This window comes from Buteo buteo, chromosome 16 (genome assembly GCF_964188355.1).
Source record: "Buteo buteo chromosome 16, bButBut1.hap1.1, whole genome shotgun sequence".
Taxonomy (NCBI): Eukaryota; Metazoa; Chordata; class Aves; order Accipitriformes; family Accipitridae; genus Buteo; species Buteo buteo.
Genome location: NC_134186.1, coordinates 13577687 through 13602480, shown reverse-complemented (window position 1 = coordinate 13602480; position 24794 = coordinate 13577687). Strand labels below are relative to the sequence as shown.

Genomic DNA, 24794 nt, shown 5'->3' with positions numbered 1-24794 from the left:
ATGTGCTACTCCTGTCCGTAATCATCCCTTTACATTAAAAATTGACCTGGGAAGGAGGAGTACCTAAAGCTTTAGCAGTGCTGGTGGTGAAGTTTCAACAGAGATCTTTTCTACTAGTCAATGAGGCTACAGCAGGTAACCCACGCCGATAACATAGACTCCACTGATCTGCTCCATCTCCAATGGTTTTTGATATGGCAGAACATCATCCCACCAACATAGAGCAGTGGGCAAGACCTGACTACCTAGTGTTTAAAAAAGTGAAACCATAGAGATTTCTTTCATATAAACACTCTGGTCTTTATTGCTTAAATGCATCCTTAAGCTTTTTTTCCTGCCCCTGCTTGCCTTACTCCTCACGAGGTACCTGCTTGCTGCCCCAGCAGCTGGCTGAGGGTAGGATGAGGCTGATGAGCGTCTCCTTTTCCTCCAAAGGACCAAAGCCATCCTCTCCCTCTTGGGTGCTAAGGCATGCTGCTGGGACAGGCAAGCGCCAGCTGCCCAGAGAATCTCTCTTCCCAGCACTGAAAGAATTACTGAGGGCTCTCCATGACGCAAACCCCTGAGCAATGCAGGCAGCCTCATGTACGGCAGAAAAAGAGAAGGAATGATGGCCTTTTGCAAGAAATTCATCTTTATTGAAGAAACCATGAGTCACATGAGCTGCCAGCTGGCCTGAGGAATAACAATAGCAGTGGCCTGGACAATAGCAGCTGGAGCTTACAAGGGAGATTGTCTCTCTCCAGAGAGCAATACACTTCACAGTACATACATACATATAAGTGAATCTTTCCCCACTGCTAGAAAGTGGGTATATCGGCAAGTGGGTATCACCACTAAATCACTGCTAGACCGAGGCGTGTTGGTGACTGCCGGGGAGGAGCTTGAGTAATATTCTGGAGCAATTTGAACTTGATCCTGCTTCCAGTGAAGTCAATGGTGAAGTTCCGCTGGTTCCAAGGGAGTGGGATGAGGAGCAATAGCCCTTTCCCCATCCCCCAATGCAATTCTTTCCAATGCAAGATATTTGCGGCCATGTTGAAATGCTAACCAGGTGCTGTAGGCTGTACTGCTCTTCTTGTACGTGTGGCAGCCCCTGCCTGAGGGCCAGGACCTGTCCCGAACATCAGTACAGGGGTTTCCACATTTACCTCAATGAACAATTGCTATTTACTGTTTTTCATGGCTAAAAGCCACAACAAAGGAGAGGGCTGAAAGCTGTTGTTGGTTCAACAGGCATTTCACATAGCCATATAGTTTACAGCAGGTTTTCCAGCAGGTGCTAAATCTGTTGCAATGATGGGTTTCAGCTCAGAAGCAGCTCTGCCTCCTTGCAATGAGGGCAAAGCACGGCAGGGAGCCGTCGTTTGAGCTAGACTGAGAGCCGAGTTCTTCAGTTGATCGAGGCTTTTAAAATTTCTGTTTATTATTGATAAGGTGATGTAAAGAGATGTGGAGTTGGACATTGTATTGTTTGACCTGGCTGGAGATCAGTGCTGTTCTCTTATGGATTCAAACTTCAGTCCTGCGTGTATGTGTAATATCAAAGTCCTTTTGTATTGCACAGCAGCACGGTAGGTTAGCGAAGCTAGATAAACACAGAGCTAAGGCTGGAAGTTGAACAAGCCCCTGTGAAATCTGTGTGGCATCAAGCTCTAGGAGGTTGACTAAATCCTAAGAATTAAAAAATAATGGTGTATTGCATTAGCAGGGAGGAATAACAGCGAGACATGTCCTTATGCTGGCCATTTGTTTCAAAGCTCATGCACTGCTTTCTGATTTTTTCCCCCATCTCTACCAAAAGCTCTGGCAGTATTTGAAAACAGAGAAAAAACAGTCAACGGTCATTGGATGCCTACATACTTGAGCATGATCAGAAATGTGCCCAAAGTCACTCATTACGAGTGTCCAGGCTAGGAGAGCACATTTCCTATCAGCAATGACACGCTTTGCATCCATGTGTTAGCCAATTGCACAAGAACCGTCCCGGGCTTTGATCCAAAGCCATCTTCCTAGAGACGTTGCATCTTTGGGGGTCACAGGGAACAGCTCAGATGACAGTGCAATAGAAGTTTGGTTTAATGCTGTAGGTTTTGCTGGGCTTTTCTCTCTGTATTTGTCCTAAGGGACTGTTTGTGTCCTGCTTGTGGAGCTACAGCTCATACGTCCCCCGGCGAGGCAATCTGCATCTCCGAGCCCAGGTGCATGTCTCAGTCCTTGTCTGGGTTTGGTGAAGGTGTGGGACTGCTCCTCCGCAGAGCATCGTCTGCTCCGACCAGCTTGGAAATGCACGAAATCTTGTAGTGCAGGATGGGGAAGCCCGTGACACACGTCCCACCACCTGCCCCCACGCAACGCCTTCCCGGGGGATTTTGTGGGTGACTTCAGACATCTTCCCGCACCAAGAGCTGGCTCTACCTGGTAAGGATGCCCAGCTGGTGGGTTTCTACCTTTCTCGCAGGACGTATCTGCCTTTCCGCTCCAGGTTGCTGCTGAAGTGGATGGAGAACCAGAGGAATGAAGTCAGGATCATCCCGTAAACCTAAAAGGAAATAAATGAGACAGAGAAACAATTAAATGCTGAACTGATTATGATGCTCCGTCTGTGCAAATAAGCAATCATAAATGTTGCCTGTTAGTCCACCTGGCACTTCTGAATTATCTGAATATCAGGATGTCACGTTTTTCTTAAGGGAGCTGTTTTTCAGTAAAATGGTGAACACCAATTCCAACATGGGAGAGAAAAAAACCCCAACACATGGTTAAAGCATCTGATTGGAATTAACAGAGTGTGGCTCAAACCCAGTCCTAAAAATATCAAGAAATGAGATGAAACCAGGAAATTCAGATTTCAAATTCCTGCCACGAAACATTCCTCTATGCAAACAAACATAGCTCTCTCATAATAGCTTTTTGTACAAATAACATAGGGAGAAAAAAGCCAAACCTCATGTATTGTTTGGAGTAAAAAACCCAACAAAACAAAAAACCCTGACAAAACCCAAACCCCACCCCATGCACATGAATGGTTGCGAATGCAGAGAACCATATACTTCCTCTGTATTGTGATATTCTGCCTGGTATATCACACATCAGGATTTACACAGCCGACATATCAAAGGTAAGGCTGCTGTGAGAAGGATAACGAGGGCTGCAACAACGTGCTTTTTCCTAAAAGTCTGCCTTAACGCGCAAGGGCCTTTTTTATCTGGACATGTGTGCATTGTTGGCCGAGGGACGGTGACATCAGAGGAGCTATAGCCCTTATCATGCGCTTCCTTTGCATCCTGCCACCACAATAGTGAACCGTGCAGTGAGATTTCCTCTCGCGCACGCTTCAAAGACAGCCGCCTTATCTGGCTATAGCATCAAGCTGTGAAAAAAGATACATATGATAAAAAAGCTCCCGCTTTTGTCTGAATATAGCTGCAGTGAAATTCTTCCTATACCTGAGAAAAATTAGAAAGCGACACTAAATATTCACACATGACTTTACATTTATAGCCCCATAGGAATGCCTGATGGTTTTCCTAATTTACTACTAGCAGTATAAAATACAAAAGGGTTTGTTCCTCTGGGTTTTGTTTAGATGGAGAAGACTCTTCTAACCCATAATTGTGCCAAGGCGGACACAACTAGTAAACCAATCTCCAAACAGACATTCAGTCAGGAAAGGTCACCTCAGCTGGAGCACAGCATGGAGACATCAGAGCAGACCAAACATCCCTTCGTGGTGAAGAAACGTCTCCTGGCGTTTTCTGGCGTGCTTCACCACACGTGCAGGGCCCTCGTGTAGAGGTAATTACAGTGATAGACCTCTGGCGAGCAGTGGGTGGGCATACGAGCAGACTTGTTTTAATCAGCGGTGCTCGCCCGCTCCAAAGGGACCGTCCCCACACAGCCACCGAGCCCCTTCACCGCTGACGGACACACTCCTCTCGCAGCATTTCATATTTGCTTTCGTCCTCCCCCAAATAAGACTCACAAATTCAGGACGGACCCTTTCTACCCAAGCCATCCTCCAAAGATGATCCTACCCCTCCTCTGCAAGATCCTCCTTCAGAGACAGCGCCTGAGAGCCCAGCAACACGCTCTGCTCCTCTCCTTTGCAGCCTGCTCCTCACGAGCCTGCGCTTCACCCACCCACTGCCCGAGATGCACCTTACCGCGGTCGTTAGTGCTCGTTAATAGGATGAGACCTTCCCCTCCCGCACAGCTCTCCAGCTAGCTTTCAAGACCTTCCAGCTCCAGCCGCACAAAGCGACTTCCCAAGCCGAGCTGGGAGGCAGCCAGCGAGCGCGGGGCAAGGAGAAGCAGCAAGTTTCCTAAAACACGGAGATGTTACTGCACCTCCTTTTCCACAATTGCTGCTGGCTTCCCACCTCATCCGCAAGCCCTGTGCCAGGGGACATGGCCTCTTGCTTGCAGGAGAAGACGCACAGGCGAGCCTGGGCAAATGAAATGCAAATGCTCTGCAGCCTGCTTCCGCTGCCCCTCGCTCCCAGCTGCCGTGCCTGGTTTGGGCAGAAAAACCGTGCAGCGAGCCTATTTCTGCAGGGAGAGCCCTCTGGCCATCAGCCTGGCCAAGACAGGTCCTGGCCCTTTCTTAATTTCCACGGTGGAGTCTACCACCGCTTGTTTCTCTGCTGCCAGTCTCCAAAATCATCCGAAATCCTAGATTCTGAGGACTAATTTAGGATACATCTCCCCCGCTGGAGCCTGCCTCTTGGGGCCAAAATGCAAAGGAACAGACATAGCTACCATGAAGCCGATGGTGACACCCAGGAGCGTGGAGACGAAGTCCATGTGCTTCTTCAGGAAGTTGTGGATCTCTCGCAGGCAGTCCTGGGAGGAGACAGACACCCCTTGCAGCACGGCAGCAGCTCGGGGGAGGCTTCGTCCCCCCAGCAGTGCTGCCACCACCCCAAATAGAAATGGAGGCAAGGGGGGCACACAGCATTGCACGGCTGGGCTGCTCCGTGGGCAGCTCTCCTTTTTTTCTGCCGCTTGCTGCAACTTGGGAAGAAAAACATCTGCAGTATTTTCAATTACTACAATACGCCTACAATTTTCTTGGTATGATGCGTTTCGGACCGTGGGGGATGTGTGCGCGCACAGGTAAGTGTGGTCATGCAAAAGCTTTTTTCTTTCCACCCACTGGAAAACGGAAAGAGGGAAATGAAAAGATGGAAAAGCAGAGCACACCATAATGCTAAATACGTTCCCCAAAGATACTAATGAACAGCTTTATTTCACAAGGTGTCACAAGCATTAATATACATTAGCCTTAAGCATGCCAGCAGCCCCATGGAAATCCAGGTGTTAGCCAAGAGAGCCATTTAAGGAAATGCAAGAGCACGCCCTCGATGAAGTGATTTGCAGAGTGAGGTAACAGCGCTCAAAGCCAGGAGTGAATGTAGTGCAGCTACCAAATTTTGCAGTTCCGCAGGTTGCAAAATGCATCCTCCTATCCACCTGCCCTAGCTCGCAACCAGAGGAAACACAAACCATGAGCTGGGGGGGGAACAGAGTCACCCATACGGTGCCTGGTTTTGCTCTGCTCTCCCTTCCTGCTCTTTGAGCTGAGTTCCACCCTCCTTCGAGACGTGACGTTCCCAGAGGCAGTGCTTTGAAACCCTGCCCCGCGGGCTGACGCACCCCCGCGCATCACAGTGTCCCGTTAGACACTGTGTAAACTTGACATCTTCGCTTAACAACAATGTTTTTGTATAGCTGTAGCAACACGGTTTTGTTTTTCCTAAGGACAACATACATATTGATGCTGGTGGATTTAGCCACTTCAGCTGATTTGGCTGCTCCAGTGGAAGAAAAATAATCATACAATAGATTTGCTCAGAGAGCATGAAGTCTATGTTGCAGCTTTAGCGCAGAGGCAATCTGCTACTGGTGGCTTCTCCATCAACCTCTCTGAGATACTGCAGACAGAAGGAATGAAGTGTTTTTGATGAAGCTGCTGCTGGGCATCATCATCCTGCTTCCTGATTTTCTCATTTTAATACCCATTTAATGCCCTGGGAAAAACAAATTACAGCAAATTCCATATCTGCTGTTAGTGGGAGACTTCTTAAGCCTCAGAAACTGGTGTCACGTGGAAAAGCCCAACTTTTTTTTGAGCTCTGACATGCCTGTGATATCTCACACTCTCTGCACATGCAGGAGATGAGGAGGAAGCTGGAGGGAAACGACAGGCTGCAAACGCAAGGATTTTGAAGGCTTTCTAGAGCTGCAAAGGGAACCGCATCTGCGGGTGTGAGACCTGCTGATCCACCAAGGCTCCTCCAGTGGGTGAGACACCTCCTTATTGAAATAACAAAAACCCAGCAAAACAAACCCCAACCCACAGCAACACCAACCCTTGAAAAAGCCACAATTGTTAACACTTCAACACCAGTGAGGTTTTAACACTTAGCAAGTAGCAGCACAAACCCCACTGTGGGGTGGAAGAAACATTTCCCTTACCTGTTCCGCGTCACCCTCCTGGCTGGGTGGGCACGTCTCGTGCTCAACATTGGTCGTGTCCCCAAACGGAGAGTGCTTCCCACAGCACAGGAACTGGAAGAGAGGGAGAGGTGTGCCAGCGGCTCACCAGGGCTCTCCCCTCACCACCAGCTGCTGCGGCAGGAGGTGCTGGCAATGGGCCACTCTTCCTCCCTGCTGCCCCTGGCAGGGCTACGCGACCGGGGCTGCGAGGAGCGAAGCACATAGGAATGCAATCGACAGCTCCAGCAATGGAGGTTAAATTCAGGGGAGGTGGATGGATCTGGCCGCAAACTTGCCCGTGGTGCTCCAGGACTGCTGCCTGGGGCTGGGGGCAAGCCCTCCCTCCGTGCTCATACCAGCTCCCACAGTGGCTGCTCTGGAAAACCCAGGGATGCACAGAGTCATGTTTCCAGCTCTTGTTATGGACTCGGGGGGGGGGGGGTGTCCCCAGCAACACCCACTGTGGAGCTAGTTTCCTATAGCCACGGCGAACTGGCCAGCTTGGAGCTCTGGCAGAAGGAAGAAAGGAAAAAAAAAAAAAGGAGTAGAAGGACTGTTTCTCCATCAATTAAAGTGGCTAAAATAAGCAACTGATGAAGCTGGGTGTTGAGCCTGGTTCTCCTTGCCAAGCGGGACCCTGGGTGTGCTGCTCCGCAGCCCTGCAGAGCAAGCACCACCACGCCTGGTCATGGCTCCGAGGGCCACCACCATCGTTGCAATGAGAAACATTTGCCCCTTTCTACATTTTGAGAAGCACGGGTGAAAGCAGCTTCGGAAAGTACTTGTTACGACGATTTGAGAAAACACAGAAGGATAAAGGGAGTTGCATGGGAGGTGTCTGGAAACAGGTGAGTGGAGCTGACCTTCCCGTCCAGCCCTGCTGCATGCCATGATCTCACTACCGAAATGGGCCCTGCTGCGCGAGGAGACGGCATCTCCTTTACTCAGCGGGGACCCAGGAGTTTCTCACCACGGGGGACATCCTCACTCATCTTCTGTGGCTTTGAGGACAAGCGTCCTCCCTGTGCTCCGGGCAACCACCCTCGGCCACCCACTGAGCTACGGAGAAGTCCCCTGCGCCAGCAGCGCCCTGGGTGGTGGTATCTGGGAGCTTGCTAGCAGTCTCCAGCACTGCAAGAGGCCACGTAGCCTCCAGTACTCCTCGGCCGTAGGCTCAAGGATAAACAGAAATAACCAAGTCCAAATACTTCTGTTGGACAATGTGGAATTCTCCCCCTCTCTCTACCTGACCGGGGACACCGGAGGTGTATATTCCACTTTCTCATACAACAGATAGGGAGCACGGCAGAGTGCCTGCCGAGGCAGACTATATATGTATATATATATCAGCTAGAGCATGGAAGCTTTGAAGATCTCGCAGCAGAACGATGCTCCGGTAGGCAGCTCTTTCCTCCCGTCGATAATCTGGTTGGTCAAGCCTGGGAAAGGAAGAGTAGGAAGGGAGGAGCAGACCTCACAGCAGGCTGGGGGGCTCGGTTCCTGAGGGAAAACGGCACTGCAGCATCCATGAGGCAGAGCACAGGTGTCAGTCCCAGCCTGCTGAAACCGTCGGGAAGAAACCCCAGGGCAAGGTTTTATGGTAAGGCTGAAAGACAACTTACTGCTTCGTGGATGGCAGTCAGCTCGTGCCTCCTGAAGCTGGAGGCGTTCCTCCTCACCTCCTCGTACACAAGATCGTACACATCCATCACGCTGTCTTCCACCTGCGATGAAAGCAGAGATCTGTACGTGCGAAACACTGACCGCAGTCATCTCTGGAGGGAAATATGCTCCTCTCGCGTCCGCCCAGAAGCTCTCCCAGGTACAGCAAGACAAGCAGTGCCGCTGCTCAATGACCGCCGCGCGGCAGCAGGAGCTGCTGTACGACCCACCACACACCGAGGGGCACCTGTGACGTGGCGAGTCCCCTGAGAGAGGCTGCAGTACTGCATGTGTGTCACCTTCTGCTATGCGTGGACCCTTGGGCATCACGCCGGGGTCTCACCAGCTGACAGCTGGAGCTTTTGGCCAGTTTTGGATTTAGTGTCAGAGCGCCTGTGACCAGCCTGCCGCCGAGTCCCTCTGCGAGGGATGACGCCATCTCCCCACCCTGGTGGGGGACTGTGAGGACAGGCACACCTGACTGTGAGATGCTAAAATACAAAGGTGAGAGGATCTCAGATGGCTGGTGTTATCCCAGTGACAGAGCAGTTCCTCCGAATAGAGCCAAAAAAATAACAGAGTGATTCAGCGGTGAATCAGACCCAAAATATTTACCAAACGTGTGAGAACTCACAGCTTGACAGATCCCAGTCAACTCCCGCTCGGGTTTCGAAGGAAAAAGTATGACAATGGCCTTCAGTGCCTGGAGTCAAAACCTTATTTCTTCCTTTCGTTTTCCCTCGCTTCCTCAGCGGCATGGATCCGAGCGGGCCTGCAGGCAGCGCTTGGCTTTCAGGAGGGAAAATCAATCGGCAAGACAGGCAGAGCGGGTGGCCGCATGGGGAGGGACAGGCGCTCCAGCACCAGAGCCATCTCTCAGGGAAGCTTTTCAGCTCGGTCTTAAGGGGCTGCGCTTGGAAATTACTCTAAGGGGAAAAAACAAGACCCAACGCTGTCTGCTCAGGGGTGAAACCAGGGTCATTCGAGGTGATTACAGCCAGTACTGCAATATTGCTTGACTCTGCCTGGCTGTCCAAAATGCAAGAAACTAACAGAGGTTGATAACCAGGGAGGGGAGAGAGGGAGGTTGAGAAGATTACTTGTGTCCAACTCGGCTCCATGCAACCAGAAATAGAGTTTTAAGGCTCACGTCGGAAGATTTTCCACGGCTATCAACACGGCATAGAAGTGGAAGGGTTTGGAGGTTTCTCTGCAGCAAAACTGCTGTCCCCCTGTGACACTCCACCACCCATCACGGAGCAATCAGTAGGTGAGGCAGGAGCAACCCAGCTTTAACGAGAGAGGTCTGATGACGGACGGGGCACAGATATTCTGAGCCAAGGAAAAAATCCTCTGCAGCGAGGTGCATGATGCTGAGCTGTGCCCCGCAGGTGAGGAGGGAGGATGCTCATTTTGTCAGCCCCATGTATCAGAGTGCATCGAGCGGGATGGGTGCAGCAGCGAGACAAGATCCCTAGCAGACTTGTGCACCATCCTTCTCCTGAACAAACCTTACACCCCAATAAAAAGGAAAACATCCAAGCTTTTCTAACGTCTTGTGGACCATGAAATAGCTTTCCAGCAGCAGCAATCAAATTAATGGATTCAATAAAAAGAACATCCATTTCCACTGAAGAATTGGATTAAGAATAATGAAAAAAGAATAATCTTTTGACCTCCTCTTGCGGCCTCATGTTGCTGAGGAAGGAAGGAAGAACAGAGCAGCTAGCTTCTTAACCCAAGAGATTATTACCTTTTGAATATCCCAACCCCAGTCTAAGATGCAGGAATAAAAACTATTTTGTGTTGTGATAACATAAATATGGGTCTCGGCAAGGTAATGGTGCTGCATGTCTAATTTTTGCCTTCTCATATTTATCATTAGACTCGGGGTGCTGAGCTTCCCTCCAAAAGGCCTAAATTTGGATGACTTAAAAAAAAAAAAAGTTAAAAAAGGGTTCAAGCAAGTTGCTATGTTCAAGCAAGGGTTCAAGGGTTGAAAGCAATCCAGAAGTTTAACTACTTCTAAAGGTCTACTGAACTCTGGGCCAGAAAATGTTGGGACAGGTAGTTTTAAGCCCTCTGACTTGGTGGGGCACATTCCCCAAAACCTCATGAAAACTGGTAAAAATGCTCCTTTGACTGCAGTGAGTTTTGGGCTGGATCTTGCTGCTTACTTTACAACTGTATTCAACTTAAACCAAGGTAAGATGAGACTTTGTCCCGTGACAAAGACCACCACAGGCTCCCTAGGAGCAAAGCAGGCTCTGACCATGCCATCAGAACCAATTCACGATGCAGGAAAGTCAATGCTTATTGGTGTTTTGTGCTGATAATAAACCTCAGGGCTCAACTGAGGCTGATGTCCTCCTCAGCAGCTTCTCTGGTGGTCGTCCTGCACCAAGCAACCTGGCAGGAAGGCAGGTGAGCTGCCCAGATGTTGACAGCTGCTGGCCGCTGCCTGGAGCTGCCTGCGGCTGCAGCCAGACTGATGAGCTCCTGCCGGCTGCATGGAACCACGAAAGCATCACCTTGGTCAGGAGAGGTCCTGCCTGATGCAGTGGTGCATGTTTGCACCTTCCTCGTTATGGTAGGTACCATGCAATGACATGAAACATTGAGATTAAGGCTGTTTGAAAGGTAAGAGTGGATAGGAAGGAATCGAAGGAACAAGAAGCCCATAACAAAGCTGTGGCAGAAAATTATTCCAACTGTTGGAAACAATAAGGGAAGAAAGCACGAGCAGTCACCGATTAACAGCCAGCTGGACTACAGTAACGGTGACAACGATGAGGGTAATCTCCAGGTACCTAACGACTACTAAAGACTTCAGTTGCACCCTGTTTCTGAGCTGGCTTCTCAGTTATTTACTGATTTTTTTTTTTTTTATTTTGTCAAGCAGCCTCCAAGAACTGAAAGCACAAGTGATTAAATGGAAAATGTTTTATAGCAATAATTTCCTTTTAGAATGTGTGTCTGGGCAAGCCTAAGAGTACAATTTGCTGATTAGTCGTTCTCAGCATTTCTATCTAGCAATTATATCTAGCATTTATATCCAGTTATTATCTGAATACACTATTCAGATCCTAGTAAGGGAATATAAAACTACAAAACCATTTTTTAAAGAGTGACTTTAAGAGTTGACTGTAGTTCCTCCACATCATCCTTCTGATTTTTGCTAGGATCGTTTGATTTTGGAGGGGAAAATTGCTGTCTTCGTACAACGCAGTGGTCTGTTTTCAAAGATTACTGCAGAGAGCTTTCTCATTTACATATTTCAGAAGTAGGTATAAAGTACTAAATCTCAGTATTTATCACTGGCTGTTTCCTTCTGTGCAGGAGACCGTGCCACAGAGCATACAAGAGGTCTAGTTTAATAAGAGACATATGAGAGCAAAAGATTGCACTAACAAGCCATCATTTTAGCAACTTTTCTGCCTAGGATGGGGTCATGTTTATACTCAGAGCTACAGCCAAGCTCTGAAGCACTGGTCGTGCGTGGCAGCATCTATCCAGCCAAAAATGTCATGCTAACTCATGCATGCCTAACAATGTAAAAAATAAAACCTGAAAGCATGAGACAGTCACCAGGTGGTTTCATGACCTATCCTTATTTGCAACATTATTTTATCCACCAAGTGCAAATTCATCCCTATATTTTCCTTTGATCTGGGACATAACACAGTGATGAGCTAGACTGCAGCACTGCTTTGTACTCAATTGTCATCCTCAACAGATGCCCATCGCACACTCCATTGATGGGCAACTTTGAGACCATTGCCTCAAAATAATTTTCTTTTTCCATTTCTTACACCAGGTGTTGTAGAAAAAAAAAATTAAAAATAATCAGAGTGCTTTCTCTCATGGTTAAGAAACATGATGCCTTTTGAGTTTGAGTGGTTATGCTGATACTGTTAACAACATGCTTTAAGAAAACCACAGCTGTGCCCCATCCCTTAACTCAGACAGTAGTTAGTACGTAATGGACCGATACAGCTGGAGAAGAGAAAGTCTGTCCGGGCTTTTTTTTGAAAGGTCTTACACTGCCCCCACACATAAGCATCATTATGGTCAAGTGGATTTTCCTGTTCCTAGTGACATGCTGTGACCCACTGCTGGAGGAGTATTTCTGTATGAAGCTCTCCCTTGGAAGGAGACTGCACCTGCGATGCTTGTCAGTAAAAAAACCAAGAGCTGAAGATGAAGCATCAGCTGGGCTTTGGCTTAAGAAAAATCTCCAGGTTAAGTGATATGGAGGTCACACCTTACAGCAATTCTTTTCCAGGAAGAAGTTGTGTGAAATGTTCCAGCTCTAAATTAGTCAAATATAATTGCTGTCTCCCATTTCTGCCTATGTTCCTTAATGAAACTTTCATTTAGGGATGATATCGATGGGTTGCTGGATACAACAAATGGAAAATCACCACTGAGATTGATGCTGCTGACTCCAGCTGACTCAATAGAGTAACATTTTTCACTTAAAGTAAAAGAAAGAAGGAATTTTGAGATTGTTTATCATCCTCTAAATCCTTTATCCCCCAAGAAGCAGAATTTATGACTGCAGGAGGGCATTTACACTAAGCCATTAGTGTTCTTGCCCTTGGCTATTAGAAACTAAAGCAAATTTCAGTCTTACCTCCTTCAAGAGGAAAATTGACATTTTTTACTTAGGTTATTTATCAAGGATAATTTTTTACCTGTGTTGTGGTTTAACCCCAGCTGGCAACTAAGCCCCACACAACCACTAGCTCACTCCCCACTGCTGGAATGGGGGAGAGAATCAGAAGAGTAAAAGTGAGAAAACTCATGGGCTGAGATAAAGACAGTTTAATAAGCAAAGCAAAAGCTGCGCACGCAAGCAAAGCAAAACAAGTAATTCCTTCACCACTTCCCATCGGCAGGCAGGTGTTCAGCCATCTCCAGGACAGCAGGGCTCCATCATGCGTAACCATTACTTGGGAATACAAACGCCTTCACTCCAAACGTCCCCCCCCTTCCTCCTTCTTCCCCAGGTTTACATGCAGAGCATGACGACATATGGTCTGGAATATCCCTTTGGTCAGTTGGGGTCAGCTGTCCCAGCTGTGTCCCCTCCCAACTCATTGTGCCCCCCCAGCCTGCTCACTGGTGGGGTGGGCTGAGAAGCAGAAAAAGCCTTGACTCTGTGTAAGCACTGCTCAGCAATAACGAAAACATCCCTGTGTTACCAACACTGTTTTCAGCACAAATCCAAAGCACAGCCCCATACCAGCTACTATGAAGAAAATTAACGCTATCCCAGCCAAAACCAGCACAACCTGTAACTGGATTTGGAACAGAAAGATCAGACAAGGAGGTCAGCCTTCAGTTCCTGATCCCTTTGCAAGCCAGATGTGTCAATGAATCGCCCTCCCGCTGCCAGTGAATACCCATGCCTAGGCAACCTCAGCTAGTCACTTAGACGTACATTGGAAAACTAATGTATCTTGTACCAAGCACAACGGTTTGAGGCTTACTTGGTGAACCACCCTTGCAACAGTCGTTGGCCAAAAATCCCTCTGCAAAGCTGGAGCTCAAGGAGAATGTAGTGAAAAGAGATGTCAGGACTGTCTCAAAGACAAGCTCTCCTTTCTGCTTAACAGGAATGTGCTTTATATGGCAGAGGAGAAAGAGAAGCATGGCTAGCAGAAGGATGATCCTCTTCTCCTGTGGCTTTTTGTGCCTTCAAGGTACCAAACTGAGCACATGTGCTGCAGCCTCAGTAGAAACTGCAACCTCAGCACTTCATGTTCTTTCAGAGTCACCAAGAAGGATCTACTCACTAGCATCACCCAGAAACATCCCTTCAGCGGCGGCTACCGCAGACTCCCTCGCTTAGCTATAAACTGCAAGTTAATCAGTTAAGATGTGAAACTGGAATAAAGTGGTTAAGTCACTCAAAATTTTTCCTTGCTCCAGCAAGAAAAACACTTCTGCATTTTGCTGTCTCCGACTTCCCTTTCCTCCCCACACATTCACAGCATGTCAGTTCCCCTCCTCTCCAGTCTTCCTCAAGCCAGTCAATCCCAGCTGCAGAAATCCAGCCAGCGCTGCAAACCAGAGCAGCCTTGAGGTCCCCCATGGAAAATTGCACAAGATAAGAAGGTGCTGCTCCCCCTCTGACTGCCGGCGGTCTCTGGAGACCGCTGATGTGCAAAGATCCAGGGGAGGCTTTTATCTAAATGGTTTTCACCTTTTCTTTCCAATATCTACATGTAGATATAGATTTTATATCTAGATATAGATAAAGATATATATTTAAAAAACAACCCATACACGCACTTCTCCCCACTTTCTGGTATTGCAAGAGGATCAGGCAAACCCTGACCATCTTTTGGTCCATCACTGAGGGAACAGACAGAAGGAGAGAGAGCAAAAACCATCATGGAACAAAAAATTCAGGAAAAGCAAAGCCTTACGAAGCTTCTTCTCTCTGATCCCAGTGCTTCCATCGGGTCCTTGCACAAAACATTTAAAACAGGAGATACACTGCTCACATCTTCCTCATTTCCCATCTCCACATCCCAAAACAACAGCAGAAGTCTAGCTGTACGGGTGCTATACATCCCAGGGGCAGGGGGACATCAGAGCCTCCTGTTCAACCAAGCCATAAACCCCCTGGGGCCACCTCTGCACTACTCAGATGCAGCCAGGACCATCACTTTGTGACTGGGGCAACGCACCAGATGCTTATAGGGAAGGGCAGAAAACCCAGGTGGGCAGTTAATCACCAGCAACAAGTTTTTTCCCTAAATTCTCCAGATCTGGGGCTGCACCCCATGTGAGTGACATCAGCCCCAGTGTATCAAGGTCCTCTTGGTTCTTGGGGTTGTATTTTGGTTTTTTTTTTTTGTTTGCTTTTTGTTTGGGTTTTTTTTTAAACAAACTTTAAGTATTTCAGTCCATTTCATAACAGAACTGCAAAACCAACAGGCTGCCAAGGGCCCGCACTGACCCTTTATGCTCCCGTCATTCAAGACATACAACCCAGCAATTTATGAACCTCCCAACACTGTGATCAAATTATCTCAGTCATCCCCGCGCTCTCACCCCTAGTACTTGAAATCAGCACCAGGCAAGACTGCTTCCCAACAGAAAGTATTGAAAAACATTGAAAACAGTTTTAGCTTAAAAAAAAAAAGTTGTATCAGGAATAGAGCTAGCCCCAGGGCAGCACTGTCGCCTCCGAGCTGGTGGCAGCTGCCCCGCTGCAGTGAGCGTCCTACAGCCGCCTGAAGGTTGGATGTGCCGTGGTGACGGCAACCATCCCAGTGGCCTCAGGTACCACGGCTGACGCTGCTGGAGATGGGAGCTCCAGCTGACGCTCCGCCACAGCGAGCGGCAGAAACGGGGCTGTGCGGGTTCAGCGTCAGGGCAGCGATAAATTAGAAAACCCATGAGTGCGACTGCCTGTGTGGTGCCTGAGACAAAGGAGAGCAGTGTCTCGCTGGGGGGAGCAGCCGTTATTGTGTGATGAGAACATAAACACTAGGAAGGAGTCACGATATTGAAAAACGCAGGGGGAGGGGTTTTCCCCCTTTTTTGTTTTTCCCAGGGATTTCAGAGACTGAGAAAAGCTCGGCGCTTACCTTAAAGTGACTGTGCCTGGCAGAATAACAGCAAGAGCAAGGAGGACATCAGATTATTCACAGTGTTTTCACAGCCAAATCTCTGCATTTTGAAAATGCCCTTGAAAGACGCCTGTGAGCAGCTACAATCCTGATCCAGCCCCACTGAATCAAAAACCAAAAGGAAACTACCTGTATGCTTCGGGTCTGGTTTCAGAAAGCACCTGAACAGACCTTCGGCTTGTGTTTAAGTCCCATTAAAATCTCTAGGATTTAAGCGCGCTTTTAAGCATTGCCTTCAGATGAGACGGACCGGACCCTGTAAGAGTTTGCCCCAACATGCACCAGCAGCAGTGGTGACAGACACAAACACACCCTGCAAAAACCACAGGCTTGGTTTGCCACTAGAAAGACCTCTGCAATCCTACTTCAGAAATTATGTGGGAAGTGCTGGGTCACTCCTTGCATACCTGCAGGAACAAGAGGTGCACATGCATGTGCTCGTTTTCTGCATGCAAAGACAGGATTTGCCTCCTGGAGACCCAGGCAATGCTGCGCCTGGCTTTGCAAAGGTGCTGGTTTGGAGGAAGACCTGCAGACGGAAAACCAGTGCTGATCCCATACACAGTGAAGGGAGCAAGGAAGCTGCCCTTTTCAAGAATGGGCCCCAGGTGCAGCAATATTTGTTATTTCACAAATATGTGTTATTTGCACCCCCCAGGCTCTGTTAGAAAATCACCATCTCAAAAGATACCACCTTGCTCACTAACAAAGCATAAAAGACTCTATTTCCTCTTCCCAGCACGAGGAGGGGAGAGCAAACAGGTTCCTCTCAAGAAAGTTTCAAGCAGAGCAAGACTGCAGGAGAACTGGAGTGGGCATGGGTGGCTTGTGTTCCCCACCCACAAAAAGCTAAAACCTCACATTTAGTCTCCAAGTACAAGCAGTGCAACGCAAAGAGGCTAATGCTTTGCTACACATGCGGAGCTGAAAGCCACTGGTGAAACCTCCTTTTGAAACCACGCAGCAACCTGAGAAACCATTTGGTAATTAAGAGATTGCCATATCGTTGCAGCCAGTGCAAATCCAAGCCACCTCTTCATCCAAAGGACATGGGAAATCAGGCCTTTACACAGAAGTACAGGCAACTATTTGCACCAGTTTCAAATTGTCCTGAGTTGGGAAATCATAATTTAACCAGTTTTAAGCTAACATTTACCTGTGAATGAATTTCTGTAATTAAAAAGCTCGTTCTGTTGCAAAACTCCTTTCATGTTGCAGCGATTTTATTTTCGCTGATTCACCCTGCCATCCTGACCGGCTTATGGGGCCGGCATCGCAGGGCTGCTGGAAGGATCTAAGCTGCTGGAGAGGAGCTGAACAACAGAAGATGACACAACACTGAAACTCCTCCGGCCTCTTTCACAGCGGGGACCAGAATGAAACCCCAAACCTATTTTTGTGTTGATTAGTAAGGGTACCAGAAGTCTTTTATACTGCAGCTGCAAGGCAACCCTTTCCTCCAGCCTCTGCAGGCAGGTTTTTAAAGCAGCAGTTAATGGGTGAGGAGAGAAGGGAAGCTGGGGAGGAGGAGGAGGAAGCAGCAGCCTTCTCCACCAACTGTGCCAGATGTGCAATAAGTCCCTTCTACGTCCTTCTCTGCATCCCAGGCCCCAGCTGCATTGGAGACTAAGACTAAGAGACCTCACTTAAACAGGCAGCGGTTTGTGGGAAAGGAGCTGCCATAAAAATAACTTTGGAAAACAAGATTCAGCTCTTTGGCTTCAGGAACCAAGACTTCCTCATGTGGCTGAAAACCATCCGACAACCTCATAATTTCCATGGTTACCACAGCTGCTCCATCAAAGGTGCTCACACAGAGGTCATCCTCCCTGCCCTCCCTCATATGTTGGTCTCTCATTTGCTTTGATTGCACCACTGCTGTTGTTCCTCAGACGGGTTTGTGACACTTTCCTACCAAGACCACATCTCCCACCAAGACCACCTTTTGGCCAGATGGCCCATAGGGAGGGCAACCAAACGTGCTCCTCACCCTTGTGGGGACCCTTGTCTGCACTAGGTCAGGTGTGGAAGGGGATCGACTCTCTCAAGTGATTTGGGCCAGACAGAAAAGCACACCAGAGTTTCACAGGGGCTTGGACGCCGGGCTGGGGTGTTTCTGGAGCTGTGGGCTTGGGAGCGTGATAGGACAGGGGTGAAGGAGGAGTGCTGGGGGCAGCGGGTGAGGATGGGGCTCAGGAACAAGCCGAGCTAGAAAATACTGAAACGTGAACAGCTCAGCACTACAGCTAGCAGGAGAAAAGAACCTTCAACAACCTTCAGATTACAAATATTTTCATTTCAGATTTTCCTCTGAGCAGCCGACCTGCCCAGAGGAGTTCTGACACCTCTCCAAGCAACTTTTCTGTTGGTGCCATTGGCTAAGAGGCAAAGTGTTTCTTTGTAAAGAGGGGCTGGACGCTCACAGAAAGGCTGCATGCTGGCAAGAGAGGTAGAGGATCTGCGATGTTCCTCTGACTTATTTGTTCTTCCCCATTTTGTCCACCATTTTCTTTGCAGAACCTACCGGCCAAACATACTTTGGGAATGGGTAGGTTATTAGTTCCTCGTTAAAAGTACTTTAACGCAGACAGAGGGATGCAAAGCAGCCTGAGAAGACAGTATGGGGGAGGCCTGGACCTCACAGAACCCATTCACTGGCCACGTGGGTGGGTCAATAGAGCAGGAATAATTATGATGCCGAAAGGAAGGATCAACCTTTTAGGATAAAGCACAATAAATCTCAGATTCATGATTTTGCATGTCTGGTATACGTTATTTTAAGAATAAAGAGACTATGGTGACACCGAGTCTATCTGGAATGCAGGTAACTTGAAATTAAAACGTGGCATCTGTCTGAAAGAATTCGTTCAGGAGCTACAGAAGGTCACAAAAGCAGAAAAGAATGGGAAATGAGATGATTCACATTTTGTTTACAGTGCTCAGGTCTGAAAATATCAAATATTTACAAATAACTCTTCTTTTTTCCTGTCCTGCATAGCTTCCCTGTAAGAAGTACTGTAAACAGGGCTCTGAAAGAGTCACAAAGGCAAAAAGGGCATCTTGCTTTCATCATGTTCAAATGACATTTCTCTATCTACTGCCTCTTGAAAATAACCACCAAAACAGTTTTTCAACTGAATATTGGGCTTCTCTATTTCAGGTTATTTTCTGTAAGAGGGGTCTACTTTATGAAGGAAATCCAGATTTTTTTTTTTTTTTTTTTTTTTTTTTGTGATCAAGAGGAGTAAACCACCGAGAGCATCTGCTGTGGTTTGGAGCAGGAGGGATGCCCCATTTCCTGGCTTGCAGAGGGAGGGGAGGGCTCCGCTTTCAGTGCTGCCTTCATTCGGCACCTCACCCGTGGGGAGGGAGAGGACAGGATCTACCAATGCCAGCTCTCAGCTGGCATTTCCAAACTGAACAGGTTGATTTTCTGTCTGGCTTTTCACTGCAAAGTCAACGTATTTTGCATGGGAAAAATGCAAATTTTTGTTTTAGCCAGGAATGGGGGTAGTAGCCCCTCAGTGCTCTCAGAGGCACTGATTCAGGCACGTGTAATGGGCATATTCATCCATATGCAGTTTTACATCCCCAAATTCTCTTCCTTTCTTGATAGCTAGGTACATCCCATCAAGCTTACAAGACACCCGTCAGTTTGGCTGAGTTTGATTTCCCCCCCCGTATTTCCACAATTAACTACTTCTGACAGTATGGACACGCAGTAGGCTGGGGGGGACACCAGCTTTAATTTTGTTCTTTACTTTGAGGAAGTCAGACAAACAAATGGCTCTATAATGAAACCCCAGGAGTCTTCCTCCTGCTCCATTCAGTTTTCTATACCACTGCATTACCTGCCTTTCTGTCCTGGAGGGGCAGTTACATCTGCAATTCTCTCTCACATCTGCATTTCTCTTACTGGTGAGACACGTTACCTTTCAAGAGAAACCGAATTTCCATCTGTTTTGTAAGTGACATTCTTAATTAAATCTTTCCTCTTCTATATTCTCTGTTTCTCTTTGCATTTTAGGAAGCAGAGAAACCCAAGACGATCTCTAATTTTTTTTTTTTTAATTTTTCTGTAGTCAGAAAGACTGCTGGTTTTCTTTACCCAGAAAGTAAACATTTTACAAAAAAACCCTCATTTTGCCCAGTGGAAGCTGTTTTGCTTAAAGAATCCCAACCAACTACAAAAGCTAACCATAACACATGGGTACATTTATGGGCAGGGCACTCAAAGCAAAAAACCAGAAAAATAATTTGAAGTAAAAACAAATGTAGTGATTAAGAGATATACAGAGAAAGTAATCTCCTTTAAGTATTTTCAGCAAAATATTTTTTTGAATGGCACATCCCTGTATTAACCCAATATACAACTTTTTCTTGCAGCCTTTTTACACCCTACTCCATGTTTGTGGATTAAAAAGTATAACTAACGAGTCTATTTGGATAACACAACTTCACAAGATCAACCAGATACACTTCCTGGTGCCATTTCTCCATTACTAACACAGTTTTTGTTTCAATCTCTCATCACAAACTTCTGCAGAAGGAGGAAAGTGTGCTCAAGGCCTCCCTTCTGTGCTGGCCATGAAAACAAAATTATTTCCATATTAAATTGTTAGTGTGAATATAATAAATTTCGATAGTTTTGCCTGAAACCAAGGAAAAGGCTGTGAAAAGACTCTTTTTCAGGGATGTCTCAGCTCTGATTGAATCCGCTTCAGCCAGGTAAGTGTAGAGATAAAAGATGCTGCTGTGCCATCAGCACTCACCCTAATGTTTCCAAAGCAGCTGGGCAAATTCACAGAGGAAAAATCCACCGAGAGCATTAAAGGCAAAGGCACCAGTCGGTGCCACCAGCAGACACACAAGCCACAAGCACAAGCTGAAAAAGCATTGCCTTGTGCTCGCTGGGTTTTTATGCTCCTACCTTGGCCAACAGTGGGTGTGCCTGTCCCTTTGGTCTGATCCAGCGTCGCCATCTCTGTAGTTCAAAGGATTTTCAACTACTGTGGCCACTGGGCAGCTCTGGACAAATTTTCTAGAGAAGCAGGACCTTACCCCTCACCTTAACCTTGACTTTGCCCTTTAGGCTTCTGCTTCCAGAAGGACTGGATTTTAATTTTTGCACAGGACACTGACCATTATGGGACAGGATTTCTCATCCCCAAGATGTGCAATTGCCACAGTCCTAGCATGGATTGAGTCTCTGGGGTTTTGATGGAGTTGTGCTCCTCCAGCACAGAGTGAAATCTCACAGCCAGCCTTCCGAAACACTGGTCTTCAATCCCCCACAACATCTGTAACCCTAAAGAGATGAGCTGGCAGCATCAGGGTGACCCTAATCCACTGGGATGATGTTTCACGTCACTCATATCCTCATTGCTGGCCAGAACATTGCAGGTTGTGGCATGTGCCTGGGGCTGGGGAGGAGCGAAACAGAGATGGGGACCGACCCACTGCATGAAACGTCTACCAAAGTCCCAAACACTTACCCAAATTACTGTTAGATAATTTGGATACTTGCCTAAAATATCAGTGTTCTGCTTTCAAAAAAAAGAAGTCATGATTTCTTTGCACTTCTAAGTCTCTTTTTTTTTTTTGAGTGCAGGGATGCAGAAAGGGGAATTAAGACCAAGCAGCAACAAATGGGAAGAGGAATAAATATACAAAACCCAAATTATATCAGATTAGGAAAGGGTTAAAAGAGTATAAACTTCTTTAGGCTGCTAAATATTAAGATCCATTTCCGATTTCCCCAACAGCCTGCTACCCTGGCCCCAGGGGCATCCCAGCCCCAGCGTAAGGGTACCCAGTGCGATGTGCAGGGCTGTCCTTTAGCAACTCTGTGTGCCTCGATGCGACTTCCCCAGCACCTTGCATCCATCTACCACAGTCCCAGCAAGCTCTGGGTTAACAATTCAAAACCCAACTTGCTTGCAAATTTGACTTCATACAATCTTCTCTTTCTGGTCCAATGTGACAGTGACCCAAACCATCATTTTTGACACTAGTGTTTTTATTGTACCACTGCTGCTGGTTAATAAACACATCTCCCCGGTGCTTCTCCTGGCCATTGCCAGAAACAACCTGAACAGTCACAACCTGCCACCACCTTTGAGCAGAGGCTCCCGATTGACATTAGCAGGAATTAGAGCTGGCTGGAAATGACTTTTCAAAAGTTGAGCATCTCATTTAAACCAAACCAAACCAAAACACCCCCTGCAAAAAAATCCCAAAGCTATTTAAAACGAGTCTTGCATTTTGTTTTCCCTTCACGACAAAGCGTTTGCCCTGCGTGCGGGTTTCCATGGCTTCTCCCTTCAGATGACCCCACTGGAGAGGCAGCTGATGAAGACAGCCCTGTTCTTGCAAAGGACGGATGTGACAGGGCATGCATCTGATAGACCTCAGCATGGATGGCTTAATTACCACCAGATGTCCCTTTTATGGGAGAAATAGTTGCTACAAAAAAAATCTCTCTCTGACGAGATGCTGGTGGTATTTCCTAGCAGCCAATGCTTACCTCTGTGCTGTGCATGTATCTCCAGCAGGCAGCTGGGATCAATCCGCAGAAAGCCAGAGCAAAACAGAAAAATCCCTGAGGATAAAGAGGAAAAATACCATCAGTTACAGCATGGGGAGAAAAATATCCATTTGAAAACACCGTCGGGACGTATTTAATACACTCGTTTGAGCAAGTTTAGTTGAAGTTAGAGCTAAACATCACCTTCTTTTAATATCCCTCATAATGCTTAAAATACTTAAAAGAAATTAGGTGGATAATAATGTGATTCTCTGTCAGGATCCCTCTAATTACACTGTGGCCATTTGAAGAGGTTGACCAAAAAAGCACCAGGCTTCCTGTGGAGCAGTTAACCTATTCTGCCCAAATTCCCCTTTGGGGGTGGGGGGGAAGGAGAGAAAAACATTGTATTTACAGTATGCTCCTCTTCTGTAGCAGGACCGTGCCCCAGAATAGCATCTCCTTACTAATGGGATTCAGTTCCCTGCATTTAAAACTTGGCTATCAGTTTCAAAGAGGGGAAAACCCACACAGTCCATAAAGAAGCAAGTAACCCGGATGGAGAGCGACCTGCTCTGGAAAAGGAGCTGGACTTTACTCTGTTAGCAAGGCGGCAGCTGTACGGCCAAGCCACCTTCCTCAAATCAGCACCATCCTAGTTAGACAAAAGGACAACAGAAATATAATCAAGGCCAGCAACTGACCCTGAAGTGTCTAAACAATAATGGCAACGACGCAGGAGGCGGCTTGACTTTTGTCTTCTTCCCTAGGCTTGCAGAGCTGGAAGTTACATGCGTTGTCTCTTTGTTTGAACAAATCTGGTCCAAAAAAAACCCCTGATATAAACAGCGCTTGCCTGTTGTGACAGCTGGACCAAAGGATCTTGTTCACATTAAAAAAAAAAATTTTAAAAGGAAGAAAAAAAGTGCCTGTAAAGCATTTGAAGGCCAAACAGGCTCATCAAATATGAATCCACAGCTTAGGCTTGGAATGGCAAAAGATGATGAATAAGCACCAGTGGAAAATCATTGCCCTTACAAGTTTTTCCGTGAAACTGTCCCTCTTCCAATGTGAAGTTACGTAGCAGGGGAAAATTACCCAATGGACTGCAGTTTATTTTGGTTTCTAACTTTTTTTTGTGAGTGTTTTAGTAGTATGATCTAGCTGAAATCACTTTAAAAAGATTAAAACTTTCATGGAAGTTTACCAAATTCAAGTGTAAGGAGAGGAAGAAGAGCATTGCTGCTACCAATTCTGCTTCACCAAAAAATTTTGCTTAAAAAGTATGGTTTAAAAAAAAAAAAGGTCCAAACTCCTCCATATGCAGCAAGAAAGGAAAATGTATTACTTCAAATCCTGGAAATGAACGTAAACATGCTAATAAACCGCCCTTTGCTGGTTCTTGTCCATCTGCTGCCTGCTGTGTTTCTCTGCTCACAGCAGGATGATGCCCTGCCCAGGGGCTTTGCTCTGGGAACAAGACTGCCATTGGCATTTCACCACTTTTTCAGGGCTGCCTTGTTTCAGGCTCTGCATCAGATGCTGGGGAAAACCCTGGTATAGCTCTTACGAAAACCCTTAAATTATATATGTCTAGTCTCTCCTTTTATTTTTTTGGCAGCTGCCTGGCCATATAGGTGGTGAGATCACTCGCTGCCTTGCCAGGAACTGAAATGGGATAACAGAAGACCCTAAAGGAGATGAGAGCAAAGTCCGATCAAATGCTGACTTGACAAGGGGGATACAAGTAGCGAAGATGGGGAAGAGCACGCAGGGTGCGATGCCATGGACCAAAGCACAGCACAATCAAGCCTGAACCCAGCCGGGGTGGGGGGTTCAACCCCTGCAGGTATGGATAAATTGGCAGGGGGAGGAGGTGAGGTTACATGGACATTTTGGGTTGCTCCTCACTAGGACCAGACCCTGCATTTTGTACCTCCTCCAACAACTTCCCCCTCCAAACAAACAGCATAACAAAGTCAACGTTTTCACCAAAATCAAGCTCAAAGACAAGAAAAAAAGAGAAAATTATGGCAGATGACAAAACCAGCACCGATAACAATGTGAACGCTCTTCCACGCATCGTTCCGGTAAGGGTTTAATTGAGAGGACTCACCATGAACCTGGAGAGTGAGAACAACAGCGTGCCAGCGGCACCACCCAGATTCCCCCCCCCACGCCCTGCCTTCCTTCCCCCACCAGCTCCAGCACTTACAACATCTCTCTGGGGCCAGATACCCCAGCAGATTAAAATCCTCCTTCTCATCTTCCCTTCCTTGGCTCCACCCCACATCTCAGTCCTTCACCTCCAGCATCAGCTCTCCCTTTATTTCTGTCTAGCTTCTCTGGGAATACCGAGACGCGGCCCCTCGGGAAGCTCCCCCTCCATCCAGCCGGTGCAGAGCAATTACATGGCTCCGAGAACATCTTATAAATGAATTATAGGCTGCTTTTTC

General features: G+C 47.2%; 1 protein-coding gene across 1 annotated transcript in view; it reads right to left on the bottom strand.

Moving 5' to 3' along the window:
* Positions 1-665: 665 nt before the first annotated feature.
* Positions 666-24794, bottom strand: part of TSPAN32 (tetraspanin 32) — a 33251-nt gene continuing 9122 nt past the window's right edge. The window contains exons 4-8 of the mRNA XM_075047910.1: positions 22339-22413; positions 8124-8225; positions 6481-6573; positions 4762-4845; positions 666-2542 (exon numbers count right to left, since the gene is read on the bottom strand). Of these exons, the coding sequence (XP_074904011.1) occupies positions 2447-2542; positions 4762-4845; positions 6481-6573; positions 8124-8225; positions 22339-22413 (450 nt within the window). The 3' untranslated portion in view covers positions 666-2446. The remainder of the gene's footprint in view (positions 2543-4761; positions 4846-6480; positions 6574-8123; positions 8226-22338; positions 22414-24794) is intronic.